The sequence below is a fragment of the Theropithecus gelada genome, chromosome 4 (genome assembly GCF_003255815.1).
Source record: "Theropithecus gelada isolate Dixy chromosome 4, Tgel_1.0, whole genome shotgun sequence".
In the NCBI taxonomy this organism is placed as follows: domain Eukaryota; kingdom Metazoa; phylum Chordata; class Mammalia; order Primates; family Cercopithecidae; genus Theropithecus; species Theropithecus gelada.
Window position 1 is genome coordinate 20,908,211 of NC_037671.1, and position 20,087 is coordinate 20,928,297.

General features: G+C 40.2%; 1 protein-coding gene across 5 annotated transcripts in view; it reads right to left on the reverse strand.

Annotated features, from left to right (window-relative positions):
* Positions 1-20,087, reverse strand: part of KIF13A (kinesin family member 13A) — a 233,685-nt gene that overhangs the window by 92,863 nt on the left and 120,735 nt on the right. For all 5 annotated transcript variants that reach the window (XM_025383020.1, XM_025383017.1, XM_025383019.1 and 2 more), the window contains exons 5-8: positions 6,199-6,291; positions 5,606-5,786; positions 2,144-2,231; positions 524-658 (exon numbers count right to left, since the gene is read on the reverse strand). In XM_025383020.1, the coding sequence (XP_025238805.1) occupies positions 524-658; positions 2,144-2,231; positions 5,606-5,786; positions 6,199-6,291 (497 nt within the window). The remainder of the gene's footprint in view (positions 1-523; positions 659-2,143; positions 2,232-5,605; positions 5,787-6,198; positions 6,292-20,087) is intronic.

Consider the following 20,087-nt stretch of genomic DNA (forward strand, 5'->3'; position numbering starts at 1 on the left):
CACATTCAGGTCAAATCCTTCTTCTTTTGAAAAAAAGTTCAGGCTAAAGGTTGTGGTGTCCTTTTTAATATCCCTCAAGGACTATGAAGCTGACTTGTTTCCATGGGAATTTCAGCATGAAAGGATATATATTAAAAGCTGTATGGTGATGTCATCACACTTGTTAGGGACTTTGCACAAGAAATACAATTATTTTTCTTTTTTGTTTTTGTAGAGTCCGGGTGTTGCTATATTGTACAAGATGGTCTTGAACTTCTGGCCTCAAGCAATCCTCTTGCCTCAGCCTCCCAAAATGCTGGAATTACAGGCATGAGCCACCGCACCAGGCCAAAATCCAATTTTTTAAAAAGTCGAATATGAAGGAAGACCTAACAAATTAAATGATGTAAGCAAGGCAGCTCACCTAGTAAGCAGAAGAGCCAACGTAAAATTCTCAGCCACTGAACCCAACCATGGAAGGCTTTACCTATATGGACACTTTCAGTTCTTCCACCCCCTTCAAAGGTTCTGCCTAATCCCTCACCCCAGACTGCAGGTCATACAGTGTCTGTGTGATTATGATGTTGAACACAGCATGGGAGCGGCTGCTTTCTTCGTTCATGTTGGTAGCAGCTACCGTTCGAGACTTATTTCCCTCAGACATCAATGACTCAATATCCTAGAGGCAAAGCATAAGGAAAGACCATAAGCAAAAACACAAGAATGCAGTCCTGCACGCCAGGTGTATGTATTAATTATGATTCCTCTGATGCCTTTGTCACCACCCTTCCATAAAAACCTGCCTGCTGCTCCTCCACTGAGCCGGGTTTGAGCTTCTACCTCACTCAGGGCTTTCTAATGTATGAAACGTTTCCCCTTATTCTTTCCATTTCCCAACTGTCTTCTTTCTCAGTTGAGTCCCTGTTTGCTCCTTTTTGGGTTCCTGGGGTAGCTAATATTTATTGAGCACTCCGATAATCAATAAGAGCAGTGACTTGATTTAACTCTCCGGTGCTTACCAACTCGCTGATGCCTGCCTGTTCGCCTCCCTCCTCCAACACTGTGGCTCCCTGATGGCACGGTTTTTTCCTTATTCCACTTTGTACACTTGCTTCTAGAATGCCTAGAGCCTATGGGATCTTATGAAATATTTGCTGAATGAACTTTATTTTCTTGGTTTTGCATACAAGTACGCTGAAGTTCATGGAGGTCAAGCAACTTTTCCCACATCCAGTAAGCGGTAGAACTGGGATGCAAATCAAGAGCACCCTGGCTCCTACTAGTAAGTGACAGGATAACATCTACACGTACCTCAACCACACTGAGCTAAGAACCAGGGACCTCAGCGAAGGGGCTGAGTTAGCACCTTTAGACCAAAAAGGTATCCATTCATGTCAGAACCTAAACATTTTTAAAATGATCACTGTGCTCTTATTTCTGATTAGAGCAATTCCATATATATCTTGATTTAAATGGCTGGAGAGTCACTGCACAGATTAGTTTTAGCCGTACTAAATCTGGGGTGATAATGGGCCAGCCACATCCCACAAACAGCACAAAGTGCAGGGATTTGCTTGTTCCTTCATGCATTCACACATTCATTCACATTCTTTAGCAACAGAGACAGCAGTTTGCGTTATGAGATTTCCAAAGCAATCACTATAGAAATAGAAGCAGAATCCTGAGTTAGATCTTAACAAGGCATGCAAGTCAAAGAGTAAATAAAGTAAAACAGGCTGGTCAATGGCAAGAGGAGTGATTCAGAAAAACAGGAGAGCAAGGAGTGACAGAAACCAAGGCAGGAGACCCTGCCAAAAAGAAAGGACTGTACTAACTGCCAAATAGTGTTTAGACTACCACATGCCTAGAAGGATGTCACTGGCATCATTGGGAGCACAGTTTTAACAGAGTAGTATTAGTGAAAACATGCAGCAACCTGAAAACATTGGGCTTTCTGGCCATACTGTAAAACCTTCACAACAAAGCAGCTTGAAGAGTGTGATTAAAAGCCTTTTTCCTCTCTGTTTGCAGTGTGCTGATACTGGGTTTCTGAGGCCCTGAGTAGTATCATTGTGCTATAAAGCATCCACATAAAATATACTCAGTATCACTTACATAGGATTTATAGTCAGCTTTTAATCACATTTTTAAAAAAATGACTTACCTCAAAACTAGTGACAGCTAGTTGAGATAAACCATCTACATATGGTCCCAAAACTTTATGTTCTCGAACTTTAAGAGACTGTCTACTCCTGTGGGAGGGAGGAAAAAGGAATAAATGAATCAGACCAAAGCTGGAAGCTTTTCTTTCTTTTTAAGTACACAGTAACTAAGATAATTTCAAAATAATTTTTTAAGGACTCCCCCCAACAAATCTAAAAGCTACTTTATTTGGATTAGCAAAACGATGTTTCACATGAGAAATGTGTTTTATGCTCTGATTTCTATTTAAAGTATGTTACTATTTTAAACATTCTATCTCTAGTCACAAACCTTACTGGGTCAGGCTGTCAGTTACATTTTGGGGAGGGTTGGGGGAAAAACTGAACCAAAAAACATGCCAGATCAAATTAACCTTTAGGCTATTTCATAAATAAGCATCTTCTCAGTAGATAATGTCTTAAAATTGTATTTAGTTTTTGAGACAGGGTCTCACTCTGTCGCCCAGGCTAGAGTGCAGTAGTATGACCCCGGCTTACTATAGCCTCAACCTCCCACCCAGGTGGTTCTCCCACCTTAGCCAACCATGCAGCTGGGACTACAGGCCCATGCCACTATGCCTGGCTAATTTTTATATTTTTTGTAGAGATGTGAGCTTCACTATTCTGCCCAAGCTGGTCCTAAACTTCTAGGCTCAAGCAATCCTCCACCCCCAGCCTCCCAAAATGCTGGGATTGCAGATGTGAGCCACTACAGCCCGGCCAAAATTTTTGAATTAGTAGTAAACAATATTAAAAGGTTTAAAGTTTACTTCAAGTCTGCATTGGTTTGTGCTACTTCTATGCTTACACTTTTTTACACAGAAAGTGAGATTATAGTACAGAGTTTGTTTGTAATTACTGATGTTGTCCTATATTTAGAATTGGTTCTGCTAATGACAGTTTTAAAGCTCTTTTGAATTTTTAAATGATAAACCTGGTTTGGAACCTATTTGAACAGTTTATCAAAAGACAATGGAGATTAAAAGCAAAGCTATGTATATACTGACCATATCGTGTATGCCATCTTATTCAGGGCATCGCATTTTAATCATCTTTCAAATTAAGAGTCATTGCTTAGCATCAGCAATATATGGGAAGCAGCAGCTAAGAAGCATCACTGAATGCATCCCAAAGTCCTGGCATTGTTCTCTGAAGCACTTTTCAGTTATGCCATTTAATTTCATAACATCCCTACAAAGTAGGCTTTACCACTTTTATTTTAAAGATGAAGAATTCAATGTGACAATGAGCTACTTAGATGCACACGATCCAGTACACAGCTTACTCTGCTTGCCAGAGATTCTATAATGCTATTCAGCAGCAAGAAAAAGCAAACCCAGCATTGTATCAAGTGCCTGTGATGGTGTCCAATATCGGAAATTCTTGTACACTGCTGGTGGGAGTGGAAATTGTTACAACCACTTTGGGTAACAGTTTGTGCTACTGAATAAAATTGGAGATTCAATGTTTTGTGAGTTACAATTCCACCCCTAGATGTGTTACGTAGAAACTCCTGCATGCTATATACCAGGAGACCTGCAAAACAATGTTTTCAGAACAGCACTGTATTGATAAAAGCAGGAACCACACAAAAGACAGAGAAAGTGATGAATTATTGATCTAATCACGCCATGAAATGCTAGACAACAGTAAAAATGCATTAGCATTTCATATATAAGAATAAATGAATCATGGTGGGAGGAAAAATCACCAAAGAACACATATTATAATGTCATACAAAGTTAAAAATTGTGCAAAATTATTTCTACATGCTAAAGAAGAGGAAGAGAATGCTAAACACAAAATTCACAATAGTAGTTACCTTGGGGAGGGATAGAACATGGATCCAAGAGGAACATATAGTGAGCTTCACAATTATTGGTCATGTTCCATTTTATTTATTTAATTTTAGCTAGAGTACTTTTGGCTAAGTTATGTTCCATTTATTAACCCAATGTAGACAGGCAGTTGTTTTTATTACTCTTTATGCCTTACAGGTATTATAAATGTTCTTTTGTATACATTAAATAGTTAACAGCTTCTTAAGAGTAAATATAAACATTTTCTTTGATTAGGTCACTTCCTCGTCACTCATAATTTTGGTCAAAATGCACCAAAGTAGTAATAGTGGTTATTAATTTTTTTTTTTTTTTTTTGAGATGCAGTCTCACTCTATTGCCCAGGCTGGAATGCAGTGGTACGATCTTGGCTCACTGCAACCTCTGTCTCCCGGGTTCAAGCAATTCTCCTGCCTCAGCCACCTGAGTAGCTGGGATTACAGGTGCCCAGCACCACGCCCGGCTAATTTTTGTACTTTTAGTAGAGACAGTGTTTCACCATGTTGACCAGGCTGGTCTTGAACTCCTGACCTCAAGTGATCCACCCACCTTGGCCTCCCAAAATGTTGGGATTACAGGCATGAGCCACCATGCCTGGCCTTAGTGATTATTTTTGAATGGTGAGATTACAGGTCATTTTTACCTCTTACACTTTACCTATTTTTTCAAATTTTCCATAAATAGATATTATTTTTAAATCAGTACAGTTGTTTTTAAATTTTTTTTGAGATGGAGTCTCCCTCTGTTCCCCAGGCTAGAGTGCAGTGGCACGATCTCAACTCACTGCAACTTCCACCTCCTGGGTTCAAGTGATTCTCCCGCCTCAGCCTCCCAAGAAGCTGGGATTACGGACGTCCATCACCACACCCAGGTAATTTTTGTATTTTTAGTAGAGATGCGGTTTCTGTTGGTCAGACTGGTCTCAATCTCCTAACCTCAGATGATCTGCCTACCTTGGCCTCCCAAAGTGCTGGGATTACAGGCATAAGCCACTGTACCCGGCTCCAAATTTTTTAATTGAAAAAAAGTAAATGGTCCCCCTGCCTCTATGAATCAAATAAATATATTTTTTAATCACCTAATTAAAAAAATATAGATCCCTGGGTTTCACCCTAGGTTTACTGAATCTAGTCTCTATGGGTAGGAATCAGGCAAGTGGATGCTTAAAACGTTCCCCACATGATTCCAACGCCCAGCCAGGGAAGGGAATTGCTTGCCTTGGCTGGGATGTTTCAATCCTTCAACCCTTTTACCTTTAACACAGAAGTGCCGCTTTCCAATGTAAATGGAAGAACTAATGGTTATTCCTAACTCAATTTTTATGAATAGTTCATGGTGGCAAAAAAATAATACCAATAGTAACAACATCTTTTCAAAGGGCATACATAGGCAACTTAATACATTAATGTAGGATAAACACTGGGTATACCAACAGGCTTTGAGAAGCTGATGATTTCTCTGTAAATGAATGAAAACCAGTGTAGTCACCAAGAGCTTAAATACGTATATTCACTTCCAATTTTAACTTTAGAATCATTTAAAATTATCTCCCCCTATTAACACACTTAATCTTGACCACTAACTTACCCTTTGGGGTCTAAAAGATCCCGAACTTTTTCATTATAAATTTCCATATAGGACACTTCGACTTTAAAGGTCTGTGACTCATTTTGCTCCAAAGAGATCCTTTTAAATAAAGCACAGCAGAGCCTTGGAATAAGGCCCAGCTGCTCAGCATGGCCCATCATGGAAAAGGATTTTCCCGAACCTGGAGAAGAAGCAAGCAAAAAGAGAACAGGTAAAAGAATAAGCAAAATGCAATGCTTCAGCCATACAAGGTTTCCCCATATACTGGCCAAGGTAACAGAGCAGAAAAGTGGCCAACTTAGCCTCAAACCCTGTTGCTCAAGCTGGAGTGCAGTGGTGTGATCATGGCTCACTACAGTCTCAAACTCCTGGGCTCAAGCCATCCTTCCACCTCAGTCTCCCGAGAACCTGGGGCTAAAGGTGTGCCACCATGCTGGGCTAATGTTTTTAGTTTTTGTAAAGACAGGTCTTACTATGATGCCCAGGCTGGTCTCAAACTCCTGGGCTCAAGAAATCCTCCCACCCCAGCCTCACCAAGTGCTGGGATTACAGGCACGATCTATCACATCTGGACTATAAAAGCAACTTCTTACCTGTCTGTCCATATGCAAAAATACACGCATTATACCCCTGAAAGGCTTTTTCAAGAATTCCTTCCCCAAGGCACTTGAAAACCACTTCTTGACCTAAAAAACAAGCCAAAAATTAAAACTAATAAAAAGAATAATTTTTCTTGATATATTTGTATTAATAACAATATTATGTCAATTCAAAAAAAATGTTCAAAGTGTACAGAGTGCCTACTAAGTACAGGGCTGTGTATTAAAAGTTTGATATATGCAATTTCATCCACACTTCTAAACTACAGCTCAGTACCTGGACGTGGATACACTGTTTCCCTCTAAGACATTTCTCTAAATATTCAAGTTTTCTTTCCATTGTGAGTGGGCCATATGGAAGCATCATTCAAATTTGGTGGTGTTTTCTTATGACTGAGCATCTACAATGACATTAAATATGAACTGCCTTATCTCCCCAGCTAGATTCTGAACTGCCACTGAACAAGACCATGTTATACATACCTCGGTATCCCCCTCAACACCTAGCTTAGTGTTTTGTAAATGCCAAGTGCTGAAAAACCGTTAGTTGCTGAGGATAGATTGACAACTTCAGCTGCTGTCTGTAGATTCACAGCACCCGTCACCTGTGTCCTCACAGGGGGAGTGGGGGACAAGATCTCTTTCGTGAATCTCTCTGTATCTCCTGGGGGGATTGTGTCATGTACTACATTATGGCAGAGCGGGGCTGAAGAGTAAATGTGTGACAATCTGTTTTAAACACATAAAAGGACAGCATTTGCTACCCTTTGAATTTGGTGATTTTCTAATATTCATTCTGCATCACTAAGACAATGAGACTTATATCCTCCTTCCTGTCCTCTTATAGTTCTTAGAACACTCACTCTACAGCATTTGCAGAAACTACTAGTTTAAGCACCTGTTTCCTCCACTGGAATGAGAGCTCTATGATGCCCAAAACTATAACCTGCTTATTTTCATAATCCTACAGCCTAGTACAAAATGCTTAATAAATGTTGAAAGAATGAGTCAATTTAACGTTTTTATCTTACATGATAGTTCCTTTTACATTTGAAAATAATGTAACACAACATAAGCTTTTGGTTTTACGTTTTTCTTTTATGGAAATTCAGATCTGATTTTAGGAGTCTGTTATTATACTATGATATATGATGATTGCAGGATGAGACTCTTAAAAGTGTCTCGACACAAAACGAGATAGTATTTGTGACATGGTTTAGTTCAGCGTCCCCACCCAAATCTCATCTCGAATTGTAATCCCCACGTGTTAAGGAAGGGACCTGGTGGGAGGTGATTGGATCATGGGGGCAGTTTCCCCTATGCTGTTTTCATGATAATGAGTTCTCACAAGATCTGATGGTTTAAAAGTGTGTGGCTTCCTCTGAGTTCTTTCCTCTCTCTCTGTCTCTCGCTGCCATGTAAGACGTGCCTTCCTTGATGTGCCTTGCTTTCCCTTCACCTTCCACCGTGATTCTAAGTTTCCCGAGGCCTCCCCAGTCATGCGGAACTGTGAGTCAATTAAACCTCCTTTCTTTACAAATTACCCTGCCTCACGTAGTTCTTTGTAGCAGTGTTAAAACAGACTAATACAATTTGCAACCATTAGGCTGGCAAAAAATAAAATTCTGACAACATCAAATATTGCTGCATATGGTGGGAGAATGAATGAACACAGACATTCTGAAGGAAAACTTGACAGCATCTGTAAAAGGGAATATGCCTACACTGTCTGACCCACTGTGAAGCGTCTATTCTAGAGACACATTCCCGAAAAGGGCCCTGTGAAGGATGTTCATGGCAGTGTTATTCATAATACTGTAAATGGAAATCAAGTTAAATGCCCGTAAGTATGAAAGTAAGTAAAGTGTGACTGTTTTATATGATGGAATATACTACATAACATTTTTTAAAAACCAATAAATCCCCAACACCCACATCTATGTGTAAATAATGCTCGAATTAAAGAACATTGTTGAGTGAAAAAAAAGCCATGTTCAGAAACTGTACGTATAACGTAAAATCTTATGTCAAATAGTGGGTGTGTGCGCACGCTGGTGTCTGTGCAAGAGAGAGATCTACAAATGCTAAAGTGTAAAAAATGGATTGAAAAAATATACCAAATTTATATAACTTTATTTCTCTATTGCTAACTTCTACCATCTAGCATAGATGTTTGGTAACTTCGTTGATGGAATATGTGGATTTTTAAAAACAGGTGTAATCAGAAGAATCTTTTCTAAACACCCAGGTCTGTTGTGAAGAGTACCTTAAGATCTGTATGCAAATACGTATATATTCAGAGAAGAATAAAGTATAATCAAAATTATTATCTGCTTCACAAATTGCTTTTATGTTATAGTCAAGTATGATAGCCTTGTGCTCACGAAGAAAATACCTGACCACTCTGGTGTGTGATCTTTCATATACATTAATATTTATTTCTCATATGTTTTCTCAAAGGACCTTCCTTATTCCACGGATGTTCCCAAGCCCCGTGCTAAAAGGCAGGCCTTAAATCTGGAGCCAAGCCCTATATCAGAGAGGACCCAGAATTAAATCCAGCCTGTGCCCAGGCTTATTAGAATTGCTTGTGGTCCTCAGCCAGACCCAAGTGCCATTTGATGGCATTCTAAAAGCAATACATTCTTGGCACAAGCAGCTGAATGGAGCAATCCTGTTTGATCTTCCACACTGGTTAACCAGCCCCCAGGAAGGGAGTGGGGTGAGGGTGGGGACAAGAGACTTCAAGAGTTGGCTAAGTCAAGCATCCTGACCATAATTCAGGATTTCAATTCATATTTAGTAACTTGAGAAAAAAAAAAAACCCCACAGCTTGAGTTGGTGAAAGGACTCAATTGCAGAGAAGCACTGTGGTCAAAGAGATTTTGTTATGGCTTTTTAGAGCCTAAAGTTAATATCTATTATATCTATTCCTATACTAGGTAGTAAAATGTGGTACTTCTGGTTTCTGCTTCTGATGCTGAATACGCTGGAATTAGCAGGAATTATTTTCCTAGGTTCTTTCAAGAGTAAATAACAATGTGTCTTTTTCCTTGGTAGGAATGGCCTTTTAAACTGAAGATTGTTAGTTGGAAAAACAAGGATGACTGCTATATAGCTGTATGAAATAGGTTTATGATGTAAATGAAACAAACCACCAGGATGTGTATACTAAAATTGCATGAAAAATAAATGAAATGATCGAAGAACTCCCCAGCATATAAAAACACAAGAGTAGGCTGAGCATGGTGGCTCATGCTTGTAATCTCAGCACTCTGGGAGGCCGAGGTGGGAGGGTGGCTTGAGGAGAGGAGTTCAAGACCAGCCTGGCCAACAAAGTGAGACCCTGTCTCTATAAAAATTGTAAAAAAAAATTTACAAGAGTAAATTTCAGTTTAGTGTATGACCAAATTGTAGCAAATACTAAACAGGACATGATTTAACCTATTAAACTTGTATTCTAAATTTATTATTTACGCTATTAAGGAAAAGCAAAGATAATTTTTATCAACTGTTCTGTTGGCAATGTACTTTATATATTTTATTTGTTTTTGTGTTTTGTTTTGTTTTTGTTTTTTTGAGACGAGTCTTGCCCTGTCACCCAGGTTGGAGTGCAATGGCGCGATCTCGGCTCACAGCAACCTCCGCCTCCCGTGTTCAAGTGATTCTCCTGCCTCTGCCTCCTGAGTAGCTGGGATTACAGGCGTGCACCACTATGCCTGGTTAATTTTTTCTATCTTTAGTAGAGATGAGGTTTCACCATATTGGCCAGGCTAGTCTCAAATTCCTGATCTACCCGCCTTGGCCTCCCAAAGTGCTGGGATTACATGTTCTATATCATCGAATCCTCACAATACCCAAGTAGAGTAGGTAGCAATTATGACTGATAAGGTGACTGGGGCTTGAAATGGTTAAGCCATTTGCCCAAGATCTCATTATCAGTGAATGGCAGGGTTTGGGTCAGTTTATAGTGACTCCCTACTGTCAAGGCTGATTCCATTCATCATCAGTAACTCATGCTGCATGACACTGGGAACCAGTTGCTCTCATCTCTGGTCTCCAGGATAATTTTAACAGACTCTCAGAGCTCATCACACTGCACATTTTTTTTTCTTTCTTTCTGAGATGGAGTCTCATTCTGTCGCCCAGGCTGGAGTGTAGTGCAATCTCGGCTCACCGCAACCTCTGCCATCTGGGTTCAAGCGATTCTCCTGCCTCAGCCTCCTAAGTAGCTGGGATTATAGGGACCCGCCACCAAGCCTGGCTAATTTTTGTATTTTTAGTAGAGACGGGGTTTCACCATGTTGTGACCTGAAGTGATCCGCCTGTCTTGGCCTCCCAAAGTGCTGGGATTACAGGCGTGAGCCACTGCCCCTGGCTGGAACAACTTTTTTATTCGTGTTCACCTTTGCTGCCAGATTGTGAAAACAGTAGTTGCTGCATCTTAGTAGAGTGCCTGGCACGCAATAGGCATTTGTATTCACTGAATTATTCCTGTGTTGATATTGTTGTTCTCAGAAAAATGTATTTTTAATTGGGTGGGAGACTCTTCCCTCATCAGCGACAAAAAGTTATCAGAAGACTGTACTTTTGTACTCTAGCCTGGGTGACAGAGTGAGACTCTGTCTCAAAAAAAAAAAAAAATTGTTCTTTGAACTTAAAAATAAATGTTAATTACTTTACACTTTGGTCAAAGTATGACTGTTTTTGAAATTCTAATGAATCCCGTAAGACTACAGTAGGTCTTTGTTAAATAAGCCAACGGGGTATGAATAGATGTGTCAACACACTATGTAGGTACTAATGAGGTAATTTTGATAAAATTACAGATCACATTTTTACTAATACACACAGTACCTCCTGGACATGACAACAAAATATATGACAAAAAATAAAAACTAGTCTCTCTGATTTCCACTAAATATATACATGTGATTTCAAATATAGTCAGCTTCTTTTAGTTACAGTTATGTTTGGCAGATAGAATATAATTCAAATTTATCATATTTAGTAAAGCTTTATTCATAATTGGAAAAGAAAAAAATCTGAGAAAAACAACATAAAAAATTGAAAACAATTACGCTACGTTTCTGAAAAAATTTTTCATTCTCCATGTATTTTTACAAATTTACGCAAGATTGGAGTCTAGAGACACTGGAATACATTTTATTACTATGGCTTTGTGTCTCAAAGACAATGCATTCTCTTTTAAGACAAGAAATAATGAACATTTTCCCATCTCTACAAATATACATCAATATTAGCATTTCAAATAGGAGCTCAGCTTTCCATTGTATGAATAACGGATGCAATCAGCTCCCTACTATGGATATTTGGATTTTTTTCCTTTTATTTTTCTGCAATATTTATTCTCATATATCTGCCTCTGTGCAGTTTCCTATTGACTTTACTAGGCAAAACTTCAAAAAATCAAATGTCCAAGTTCTCTAAAAATGCATGAGTCTCATGACGAGTTGATGGGTGCAGTAGACCAACATGGCACAAGTATACATATGTAACAAACCTGCACGTTATGCACATGTACCCTACAACTTAAAGTATAATAATAATAAATAAATTTAAAAAAAAAAAAATGCATGAGTCTCTACTTTCAACACCCTCAACAACAATCCCTATGATTATTATTCTTAGTTCTGACGGAGTCAGTAGGAAAAAAAGCCTCTTGTTTGGATAATTTTTCTTTTTTTTTTTTGAGACAGAGTCTTGCTCTGTCACCCAGGCTGGAGTGCAGTGGCCGGATCTCAGCTCACTGCAAGCTCCGCCTCCCGGGTTTATGCCATTCTCCTGCCTCAGCCTCCCGAGTAGCTGGGACTACAGGCGCCCGCCACCTCGCCCAGCTAGTTTTTTGTATTTTTTTAGTAGAGACGGGGTTTCACCGTGTTAGCCAGGATGGTCTCGATCTCCTGACCTCGTGATCCACCCGTCTCGGCCTCCCAAAGTGCTGGGATTACAGGCTTGAGCCACCGCGCCCGGCCAATTTTTCTTCTATTTATTGTTCATTTGTACTAACACTTTAGTAAGTTGACTATTTAAGTCCTTGGGCTAGCCATTGCTTTTCTTCTCACTAATTTTAAAATCCTCATTATATATTGAGGATATTAACCATTGGTCTATCTTACAGGTTATAAGTATTTTTTCCCAGTCTGTCATTTGTCTATCGGTCTTACGTTATTCTTGGTCATACAAAATCTTCTGGTCTTTCATATTCAAATCTTTTCTCTTTTCCTTCATGATTTTTGCCTATGATATGTGTTATGCCTCACAAATCCTTTTCCACCCCCAAATTATATAGAACTCACCCATATTTTCTTCTAGTTTTGTTTTTGTTATTATTTATTTGATTTATTTTGGAGACAGGATCTCGCTTTGTGTCCAGGCTGCGGTGTGGTGCAGGATCATAACTCATGGCAGCCTCAAATGACTGGGCTCAGGTAATCCTCCTGCATCAGCCTCCCAAGCAACTGGGATCATAGATGCGCACCACCAGTTTTTTACAATTTGACTTTCAAACCTGAGTTTTACTCTTTACCAGCTATGTGACACTGGGAAGGTGCCCAGTTTATCAGTAAAATAAGACTAATAGTTGCTACCTAAGTGGCTACTGGGATGGTTTAATAAACCAATATAGATAAAGCACTTACCACAGTATGTGGCCAGTATAAATCTAGAATATATTTTAGTTATTATTATCTCTTAAGTCTTTAATCAATTATAATTCATTTTACTGCAAATTAAAAAGTAATTAGTTATCTTTCCCTCAGATGGCTCCTTCATTTTTGCAACAATTTTGTGGCATAATCCAATTTCAAAGATAAAAGAAAAAAGGCCAGGTGTGGTGGCTCATGCCTGTAATCCCAACTCTTTGGGAGGCTGAGGCAGGAGGATCTCTTGAGGACAGGAACTCAAGACCAGCCTGAGCAAAATAGTGAGACTCCCATTTCTACAAAAAATAAAAAACTAGCCAGGCATGGATGGGCTGGGTGTGGTGGCTCACGCCTGTAATCCCAGCACTTTGGGAGGCCGAGGTGGGCGGATCACGAGGTCAGGAGATCGAGACCATCCTGGCTAACATAGTGAAACCCTGTCTCTACTAAAAATATAAAAAATTAGCCAGGCATGGTGGCAGGTGCCTGTAGTCCCAGCTACTCGGGAGGCTGAGGCAGGAGAATGGCGTGAACCCAGGAGGTGGAGGCTGCAGTGAGCCAAGATTGAGCCACTGCACTCCAGCCTGGGCGACAAAGCGAGACCCGGTCTCAAAAAATAAAATAAAATAAAATAAAAAATTAGCCAGGCATGGTGGTGGAGGATTGTTTGAGCCTAGGAGGTTGAGGCTAGAGTGAGCCATGATTGTGCCACTGTACTCCAGCCTGAACGACAGAGTAAGACCCTATCTCTTAAGACATAAAAAAAAGAAAAGATACTTGTTAGAAAGATTTCTGAAAGGAACCAATCATTGCTATTTTTCTAGCTCCCACAGGGGTCCCATTTAAAACATATTACTGACCAGATGTAATGGTGGTGACTCTCACCTGCAAGGGTTGGGGGGACAGAAAGGGTGGAGTGTGTGTTCATGTGTGCATAGACATGATGAGAAGAAGGAACAGTATCATTATTTGGGCCAGGGTATGCTAACCCATATTGTCTACTATAAGAAAAATTCTTTCTTTTTTTTTTTTTTTAACATTGAGATAGAAGGGTACGGGGAAAAAAACAACATAATAAACTGTATCAGCAAAACTGTAAATGGGACAGGTTCTAGAGCTCCCCTTATTCTGCCCTTCTGGTGCCTTTTCAGCTGTGTGAACCCTGGCTGGAGTTATATTTAACCAATTCTTTGGTTCTGTGACCTTCAGGGCACCACTGGGTATAGTAAAAACAACTACAAAAAAGGCCAAACTGTCAACCAAAGCCTAAAAGGCACTATGACTCTTGATACAGTCTCTGTCCTCTCTAGCAATCAGCTCTTGGTGAAACACAGATGATGGCTACACTTCACTCTGCAATACAAAATATGAAATATCAAGAACCAAATGGTCTCTTAAAGAGACCCTAATTTGTCCAAAAGACTGAAGGGTTTTTTTTGTTTGTTTGTTTATTCTGGATTGTTTCTGCTTTGTTCACTTCTATTTTTTAAACACAACAGTCCCTTTTCTCAGCATAGGAAAAAATGACTTGCCAACTGCTTTTTGAACCTCAGTTCATGAAAAAAGGAACCGTTTATGCTGAGTGGTGGGAATCAGGGAATTCAAACAGTGCATGGGTGGATCCCATAAAAGACGCAATATCTCCACCCTAAACGTTTTCCAACTACAGTTTACACTCAAAGAGAATGAAGTGCTATTTGTCTAGGGGAAAGCACACCAGCCCATAAGGGAAGGTTCGTAAGTCCCGTGGGAAGCAGGAGGATCTATGAGTATTTGTTTCTAGCCCAGACAATCCGAGCAAAGCCATAACATTGTCAAATCCAAGAGGCCTGTGACTTTTCAGCGGAACCGATGCCAAAAAGGCGGTGGCCACTCTGCAGATGTTAGCTCCACATGCCTGGTGCGGCAAATTCACAGGGCAAGCCTGACCTCACTTGTTAATAACCATGACCGCAATGCCAATTTCCTCTGGGGTTTATGATTAGACCTTCTATAATCATGTGAACAAGTCTTAAAATACAGGCATGCCCAAAGTAACCCATAACACAATGTCAGAACAGCAAAGAGAGCTGCTGTATGGAATTTCTGCAAGCAAAGTCACAGACCTGAGTCACCCAAACCTGAGTCACATACAATATGAAATCTTTTTCTTTTTTGAAAGAGACAGGGTCTTGCTCTTCCACCAGGCTAGAGTGCAGTGGTATGATCACAGCTTACTACAGCCTCTAACTCCTCGAGATCCAAGGAATCCTCCTGTTTCAGCCTCCTGAGCAGCTAGGACTACAGACGTGTCCCACCATACATGGGTAATTTTTTACTTTTATTTTTTTAGTAGAGATAAGATCTTGCTATGTTGTCTGAGCTCATCTTGAGCTCCTAGCTTCAAGTGAGCCTCCCACCCTTGGCCTCACAAAGTGCTGGAATTATAGTCATTTGTACCCAGCCTGATACAGATCTTTGAAAAGCTAACCCCCTTGGGTGTCCACACTTGTGCATAATCTGTCCCTACTTAGAACAGCAACAATAGGCTCAAAGCTATCATGTGTGTGTACTGGGAGATGGGTAACCAAGGAAATCTCTTTTTATGGTAATATCCTAATAGCAAAGCACGAAAGAAACCAGGGATGGAAGGAAAAATGCAGCTATCATTCCTATGCCCAACATCTGATGACTGAAGAGGCACAGGATAAAAGAGTCACAGTGGGCTGTGTTCTAGAAAGTGAGAGAATGAAATGGGAGGATATAAGCCCTGTCTTGTTTAAAATCTGCATTAAACAAGGCAGACACCTATGACCCATGGCTGAATAAAACACTAAGCATGGTGATGCACAGATCAGACCTGGCATATGCACAGAGTATTTCTTGTTTTTCTAAAGTAACTAAATAGAAAAGCATCCAAGATTTGAACACGATCGATAATTTCACCAGTTTAAACTGAATCCCCAGTTTTCCTTCTTTTCCCTATCTCTTCTCTTTGGAATCAAAGTAGGGAGAGAAAAAATAAAAATAAAGGCTGGGCTCACGATTTATGACTTGGAATTCCTGGGCCTACTCATTTGTGAGGGTGTTTTTCCACTTCTAAACAGGGCTGACAGGCACAGCGATTCTGATGAGTCTGGACTTGGCAGGTGGCCCAGCTCCAAATCAGAGCACCTGGACAGCACAAGACCACACAGGTTCTTCTCACATACCTGAAGGGGTGAAGAATGCCCAGCCTGGATGAGGTTTAAATAAATCCCCTTCTCAAAAATCTTTAGTGTATGGAAGTGCAGCTTTCAAAAATTCTCATATGTAGTGACTTCAAACCTGGTTTAAGTTAAATGACCAAAAACTACAGAGTTCAGATAAAGAAACCGAAGCTGTAAGGCTTCACTTAGTATTGCTAGATTTCAGTTTTAATCAACTACAGAAATGTTTGCCATTGAGGTGCCTGGTAAGAGGATCCCAAGAAACCAGGCCATGAGGGTAAAGGTAGACCACGGACATATTTTCCATGGTAGCATCCAAGAGCTATCAGTGTTACAGTCCTTGAAGTCTGGCTTGCAGCATGGCATGGGTGACTCACCCAGATGGATGTTTCCACCACAGCAACAGCACTGGGGCTGGCCACGAGCATGGTCTTTTTTTGTTGCTGGACAAAGTGGGTGATTCACCAAGGAGGAGGTCATGCAACCACTGCCCTCGGCACTGGTCCCGAGAATGAAGAAAGAATATAAAGCCACTCACCTGTGAAGAATGTCTTACAGAGAATGTGTGTTGGAGTCATACAGGAGGGTGGTTCCCACAAAACAACTGCTGACAAAGTAAACCTTCATTTCTATCTGATTTGATGGTGTTTTACACCCGCTCTCTCTGATAAAGAAGCAGACCCAACTCAACATCTCTTCTGGATTGTGGGCTGCACAATATTTATAGTATTTGAGGGGAGGTTGAAACAAAGCCCAAACCAAATATAAGGATCCTAGAGAACTTCTGACAGGACTGAAGGTACCCTTAGTAGTATTCCTGGCTAGGTTCTAAGCCAGAGCACTTCAATATGACTTCCTTAGGAGTCACTGAGTGACTCTTCAGGATGAGAGAGTAGAGGAGCACCACAGGCTGGAGTAGAATCCATAAAATTTTCACCAGCATACATGTCATTAACTAACGTCCACATTTACCAATGCTTTCAGTGCTCTCACAGGGAGCAGCGTCTTGCTAAACCTCAGTTTTGTTATCTGTAAAATGGGGGCAGTAATAGTTTCTATCTGATTGGGTGCTTTGACAATTTTATCACCTAGTGCATGTAGAGGGATCGGCACAGTGCTTGGGATTCAATGCTCAGGGTTGTACTATCTATTGCTATTGTTATTCACCCCTCTAAACACAATTAAGTTAAAGGATCTCTCTGGGTGCCAACAAGTACCCTAAGGAATAAATGTGGACAAAGAAAGGCAGGTATTGAAGAAAGGGGGATTTGATAAGATTAAAAATAGGTGAGTAAAAGGGAGAACAAAAAAGCAGCATATATAAAATATTGACACATATATATACACTTTAAAAAAAATTAACAAGATTAGCAAAGCTCATTTATTTTTTAACATCCTTTACAAGAAAAATTTTTCTTAACTGATCTTCTTGTCCAGTTCTCTGGATTAAGCAACATTCTCTCTTCCATCTATGAAATGCCCCCTGCATGCTAAATCACCCCAGCTGGGAGGCGACGACTCTCTGGACTCTCACCAGCTGAGTTATGTTTGTACAAAGGGTCAGTTGTATTTGCTCCTAAACTGTTCTATGTCAGTTGTACTTCTCTGTAATTACATAATTTCATTAACAAATGCAAAAAAGAGGGTTGCTGATTCTAAGAAAACTCTAAATACAATGCTTAGGAACAACTTGATAAAGGTGAGTCACCAAAAGAAATCACAAATCAAGTATGAGGTGAGATAATTTATAAAAGACCATAAAAGAAAAACAAAAATCTAGGAGGATTTGGTATTTAGATTTTTTCATAAATGTCTTTTAAAATGGCATGCTTCATTTATAATGAATCCCTACCTTAACAAACTGTTCAAGTAGCAACTACTAGTGCTGCTCATAACTATAGGGAAAACTTTTTTTTTTTTCTGAGTTTTGCTCTGTCGCCCAGGCTGGAGTGCAGTGGCGCGATCTTGGCTCACTGCAAACTCCACTTCCCAGGTTCACGCCATTCTCCTGCCTCAGTCTCCCAAGTAGCTGGGACCACAGGTGCCCGCTACCATGCCCGGCTAATTTTTTGTCTTTTTAGTAGAGATGGGGTTTCACCGCGTTAGCCGGGATGGTCTTGATCTCCTGACCTCGTGATCCGCCCACCTCGGCCTCCCAAAGTGCTGGGATTACAGGTGTGAGCCACCGCCCCTGGCCAACTATACGGAAAACTTCTATGGTTTAAACCCAATAGCTAACAATTATTGAGTGTTTCCTCTGTGCAAGGCACTTGCTGAGTGCTTCATATACATAATCTCATTTCAAGCCACAAGATTTATAATAAGGAGGTGCTGTTATTATTGCCTACAGCCACACAGCTGGGAAGTGGCAGAGGCAGAATTTGAGCCCAAGAAGTGTGACTCCAGAGCTTGTGCTTTTCACTACTAGAAAAAAGCCTTCATTCAAACAGACCAACTGAATAGTAAAATAACGAACCAATACCATATGCTAGAACAAATTAATATTGTAGGTAGAACTCTGCTAAGAAATTGGTTCTATTTTGGCTACTGTTGGCTTTTAGAATGTAAATTTTGCTGCACAAATGTTGTGACTCATTACGATTCTGCTTTGGTTAAGCAATATGAAGCAGAAATCATTTCTAGCTCTGAGCACAGAAAATCCCCCATCATGGGAACAGAATCAAACATGGGTGCTGTTCCCACAGCATCAGTCCACAGATCGGAGGTGCTCTTCTGTCACCTCACAGTATAAAGCAATGCTAGCAGAATAAGAGGCAGATGTACGACCTTTCTCCTGAGTTGCAGGGCATCAACAATGCTCGAAAACACATGGCTTCAGCACATTTGAGCAACACGCCATATGGCAAGAACTGTTATATAATTTCTGAGTCAACAGTTTAGAATCTCTCAGGCCAGGGAATGTTCACGTCCACACTGACCCCAGATATGTCACTACCAGACGGTTGTTTTTTTTTTTTTTTTTTTTTTTTGGGTATGAAGATTTCTATAGATCTGGGAAGAAAATAAAAACCAAAGTTACTGGAAGTCACTGTTATCTAGTAACATGGCACATTTTAGAAATGTTAAAATATGTATTGATTCATTGTCAAGAATGCTTTAATTGCAATCAGCAGTGACTCAAACATTTACAAAGACTGCTTTCAAGTTTATCAGTATTGACTATAATATACTAACTTTATAATCTTAAATGTGCATCTGCGTATATCCGCATGTATATATGAAGTTCGGGAGAACATACGAGTTTATGTCGAAATGCCAAGCTCCAGGTATTTAATTCTGCAGGTTATTTCTGTTTTCTTCCTTACACAGGGACTTTTTGGTTTTACACAGGGTTTTTACACAGCCTTACACAGGGTTTTTGCTTCAAACTCAGAGTTACCTGCCAGACAAACATTATTACAACTACCTAGCCAAAAGGTAATAGGAGGAAGAGATAATATATTTCAAATGTAAAATAATTCCTGCACTTTGGGAGGCTGATCACTTGGCGGCTAGATCACTTGAGGTCAGGAGTTCAAGGCCAGCCTGGTCAACATGGAGAAACCCTGTCTCTACTAAAAAATACAAAAATTAGCCAGATGTGGTGGCACATGCCTGTAATCCCAGCTACTCAGGAGGCTGAGGCAGGAGAATCGCTTGAACCCAGGAGGCGGGACGTTGCAATGAGCCAAGATTGTGCCACTGCACTCCAGCCTGGGCGACACAGCGAGACTCCCTCTCAATAAATCAATAAATCAATAAATCAATAAATAAAATGTAAAATACCTCAAAGCATGATTCAATGCAATGTGAATGGCTTAACAAATAAGCCTTTAATTTGCCTCTGAAAAGTCCACTGGAACAGCTGTGTGGCCAACATAAAATGGCTGATTCATGTTTTATCAGAGAGCTGGAGGGGATCTGAGATCATTCCAGGCTGTATCTCCTCCTTTCACAGATGAAGAACAGAGACCCACAGAAATTATCCTGCCCAAGGTCTAGCAGTTTGTGGCAAAACCAGTTGTCATAA